At 49.4% G+C, this 4,646-nt stretch overlaps 1 protein-coding gene across 1 annotated transcript; it reads left to right on the top strand.

Annotated features, from left to right (window-relative positions):
- Nucleotides 1-692: 692 nt before the first annotated feature.
- On the top strand, nt 693-4,008 carry LOC308264678 (ataxin-2-like; the record flags this gene model as incomplete). The annotated part of the gene is given in 5 exon segments (XM_080698057.1): nt 693-752; nt 755-797; nt 800-1,193; nt 1,195-2,747; nt 2,750-4,008. Coding segments are annotated over 5 exon segments (3,309 nt in total).
- Nucleotides 4,009-4,646: the final 638 nt, after the last annotated feature.

Below are 4,646 nucleotides of genomic sequence, written 5' to 3'. Positions count from 1 at the left end.
TTGTTGTTGTTTTGTGTACACTACAAAAAAATCATTTTTACTGCAATGAGAATATATTTTTCTTTTATCTTTTTGTGGAATCTTTTGAAATTAAGTATATTCTAATTGATATATTAAACCATATAATAATGTTTGGCACATGTATACATTGCATACTATTTAAATAATATTAGTCATACCTAACTTCTCAAATATTTTTTAGTTCTCTAAGATAAAAACTCAAAATTTACTTTTTCTAAACTTTAAAATATATAGTACATTACTGTTATGTCATCCATAGTTATTTTAAGTGCACCAAAACTTAGTACCCACTGATTAACCTTTCCCACCATGCTCCCCATTTTCCTTGGACTCTGAGAACCACCCTTTTTTGTCAGATTTTGTTATATTTACATTCCTTAAAACAATAATACAGACTAATCTCTTCAGAGAAATAATTTCAGAGTATTCTCCAAACATGGAAAGAAACTTGGACTTACTGGTTCAGGAGACATACAGAACACCATTAAGACAAGATCAAAGAAGTACCTTCCCACACCATGTAAAAATCAAAATGATCAACATAAAGAGCAAGAAAAGAGCCCCCCCCCCCCCCCCCCCCCGCCCGTGGTCGTGCTCCTGCTGCCCCTCGCCGCCCGAGCGCCCTGCCGCGCCCGGGCTGCCCCCGCCCGGCGGTGCAGGGGCCGCTCGCCATGGCGCTGAAGCCGCCACCGCCGCAGCAGCCGCCGCCCCCGGCCGCCGGCTCCCGCAAGCGGGCGGAGGAGGCCTGCTCCAGGCGCCCGCCGCAGCCTCCGCGTCCTCGCCCCGGCGCCATGCCCCGCGGCGGGCGCGGGCAGCAGGTGGCCCGGCCTGGGCAGAGGTCTAAACAGCAAAGGACTGCCTCAGTCTACGATTTCTTTTGATGGAACTTATGCAAATATGAGGATGGTCCATATACTCACATCAGTTGTCGGATCCAAATGTGAAGTACAAGTGAAAAACGGAGGTGTCTACGAAGGAGTTTTTAAAACACACAGCCCTAAGTGCGATTTGGTACTTGATGCTGCACATGAGAAAAGTACAGAATCCAGTTCGGGGCCAAAACGTGAAGAAATAATGGAGAGTATTTTATTCAAGTGTTTAGACTTTGTTGTGGTACAATTTAAAGATATGGACTCCAGTTATGCAAGAAGAGATGCTTTTACTGACTCTTCGATCAGTAAATGGGGAACACAAGGAGAAGGACCTGGAGCCCTGGGACTCTGGGGAGCTCACCGCCGCCGAGGAGCTGGAGGCTCTGGAGAATGATGTATCTAATGGATGGGATCCCAATGATATGTTTCGATATAATGAAGAAAATTATGGTGTAGTATCTACATATGATAGCAGTTTGTCTTCATATACGGTACCCTTAGAAAGAGATAACTCTGAAGAGTTTTTAAAACGGGAAGCAAGGGCGAAGCAGCTAGCAGAAGAAATTGAATCAACTGCTCAGTACAAAGCTCGAGTGGCCCTGGAGAATGATGATAGGAGCGAGGAGGAAAAATACACAGCAGTTCAGAGAAGCGGCAGTGAGCGGGATGGGCACAGCACCAACTCGAGGGAAAATAAATATATTCCTCCTGGACAAAGAAATAGAGAAGTCCTATCCTGGGGAAATGGGAGACAGAACTCCCCACGCATGGGCCAGCCTGGAGCGGGCTCTCTGCCATCAAGATCTGCTTCTCACGCTCCAGACTTCAACCCGAGCTCTGGTTCAGACCAAAGAGTAGTTAATGGAGGTGTTCCCTGGCCATCGCCTTGCCCATCTCCTTCCTCTCGCCCACCTTCTCGCTACCAGTCAGGTCCCAACTCTCTTCCACCTCGGGCAGCCACCCCCACACGGCCGCCCTCCAGGTCCCCCTCGCGGCCCTCCAGGACCCCGTCTCACCCCTCTGCTCATGGTTCTCCAGCTCCTGTCTCTACTGTGCCTAAACGCATGTCTTCAGAAGGTCCTCCAAGGATGTCCCCAAAGGACCAGCGACACCCTCGAAATCACAGAGTTTCTGCTTGGAGGGGTTCCATGTCCAGTGGCCTAGAATTTGTATCCCACAACCCACCAAGTGAAGCCGCTGCTCCTCCCGTGGCAAGGACCAGTCCTGCAGGGGGAACCTGGTCATCAGTTGTCAGTGGGGTTCCAAGATTATCTCCAAAAGCTCACAGACCCAGGTCTCCCAGACAGAACAGTGTTGGACATACTCCCAGCGGGCCCGTGCTTGGTTCTCCCCAGGCTGGCACCATTCCAGCCGAAGCTGTTGCCATGCTGGTCCCGGCTGTGTCTCCTACGCCCGCTAGCCCTGCTTCCAACAGAGCGGTGACTCCCTCAGCTGAGGCTAAAGATTCCAGGCTTCAAGATCAGAGGCAGAACTCTCCTGCAGGGAATAAAGAAAATATTCAGCAAAATGAAACATCACCTAGCTTCTCAAAAGCTGAAAATAAAGGTATATCACCAGTTGTTTCTGAACATAGAAAACAGATTGATAATTTAAAGAAGTTTAAAAATGATTTTAGGTTACAGCCAAGTTCTACTTCTGAATCTATGGATCAACTACTAAGTAAAAATAGAGAGGGAGAAAAATCAAGAGATAAGATCAAAGACAAAATGGAAATAAGCGCTAAAGATTCTTTCATTGAAAACAGTAGCAGCAGCTGCCCCAGTGGCGGCAGCAAGCCCGGCAGCCCCAGCCTCTCCCCTTCCATACTTAGCAGCGCAGAGCACAAGAGGGGGCCGAGGTCACATCCCAGAAGGTTCAGACATCCAGTCCAGCCTGCAAACAAGAGAAAGATGAAAAAGAGGAAAAGAGAGATGCAGCTGAGCAAGTTAGGAAATCAACACTGAATCCCAACACAAAGGAGTTCAATCCTCGCTCCTTTTCTCAGCCAAAGCCTTCTACCACCCCAACTTCGCCTCGGCCTCAAGCACAGCCCAGCCCATCTCTGGTGGGCCATCAACAGCCAGCTCCAGTTTATACGCAGCCTGTTTGTTTTGCACCAAATATGATGTATCCTGTTCCAGTGAGCCCTGGCGTGCAGCCTTTGTACCCAATACCCATGACGCCCATGACAGTGAATCAAGCCAAGACATATAGAGCAGTACCAAATATGCTCCCGCAGCGGCCAGACCAGCACCATCAGAGCAGCGTGCTGCACCCCGCCACCGCCACTGCAGCGGGCCCGTCCGTCGTGGCCACGCCCCCGGCCTACTCCACCCAGTACGTGGCCTACAGCCCACAGCAGTTTCCCAGTCAGCCGCTGGTGCAGCACGTGCCCCACTATCAGTCTCAGCATCCTCACGTCTATAGTCCTGTCATACAGGGGAGTGCCAGGATGATGGCTCCACCTGCCCACGAGCAGCCTTGCCTAGTGTCCTCCTCCGCGGCCCAGTATGGGGCTCACGAGCAGACGCACACGATGTATGTTTGCACGGGCTCCCTTGCTCAGCAGTATGCGCACCCTAACGCTAACCTGCACCCACATACTCCACATCCTCAGCCTTCAGCCACCCCCACCGGACAGCAGCAGAGCCAGCACGGTGGAAGCCACCCCGCACCCAGTCCTGTTCAGCATCATCAGCACCAGGCCGCCCAAGCTCTCCATCTGGCCAGCCCACAGCAGCAGTCAGCCATTAACCACGCGGGGCTCGCACCAACCCCACCTGCCATGACACCTGCCTCCAACACGCAGTCGCCACAGAATAGCTTCCCAGCAGCTCAACAGACTGTCTTTGCCCTCCACCCTTCTCACGGGCAGCCGGCATACACCAACCCACCCCACGTGGCCCACGTACCTCAGGCTCATGTACAGTCAGGAATGGTTCCTTCTCATCCAACTGCCCATGCGCCAATGATGCTAATGACGACACAGCCACCCGGCGGTCCCCAGGCCGCCCTCGCTCAAAGTGCACTACAGCCCATTCCAGTCTCGACAACAGCGCATTTCCCCTATATGACGCACCCTTCAGTACAAGCCCACCACCAACAGCAGCTGTAAGGCTGCCCTGGAGGAACCGAAAGGCCAAATCCCCTCCTCCCTTCTACTGCTTCTACCAACCGGAAGCACAAAAAACTAGAATTTCATTTATTTTGTTTTTAAAAATCTGTGTTGATTTCTTGTAACATCCAGTAGGAATGCTAACAGTCCACTTGCAGTGGAAGACCTGGGCCGAGGCAAGGCGTTTAGGAGCCTGTGGGCTGTTCCGTAACCCCACATGCCGTTCCACAGTCCCACAAGTACCCCGCTCTGCTTGCCAAACTGGAAGTTATTTATTTTTTAATGGCCCTTGAAAGTCATGAACACATCAGCTAGCAACAGAAGTAACAAGAATGATTCTTGCTGCTATTACTGCTAAAAAGAAAAAAAAAGGTAAAAAATCAAGACTTGGAACGCCCTTTTACTAAACTTGACAGAGGTTCAGTAAATTCTTACCGTCAAACTGACGGATTATTATTTATAAATCAAGTTTGATGAGGTGATCACTGTCTACAGTGGCTCAACTTTTAAGTTAAGGGAAAACTTTTACTTTGTAGATAATATAAAATAAAATTTTTTTTTTAAATTAAAAAATAAAAAAGTTTTAAAAACTGAAAAAAAAAAGAACAAGAAAAGAATCTTAAAAGCAGTTAGAACAA

This window comes from Muscardinus avellanarius (assembly GCF_963383645.1).
Source record: "Muscardinus avellanarius genome assembly, chromosome: 6".
Taxonomy (NCBI): domain Eukaryota; kingdom Metazoa; phylum Chordata; class Mammalia; order Rodentia; family Gliridae; genus Muscardinus; species Muscardinus avellanarius.
The sequence above is the reverse complement of the archived record's forward strand: the minus strand, read 5'-3'. Positions and strand labels throughout refer to the sequence as shown.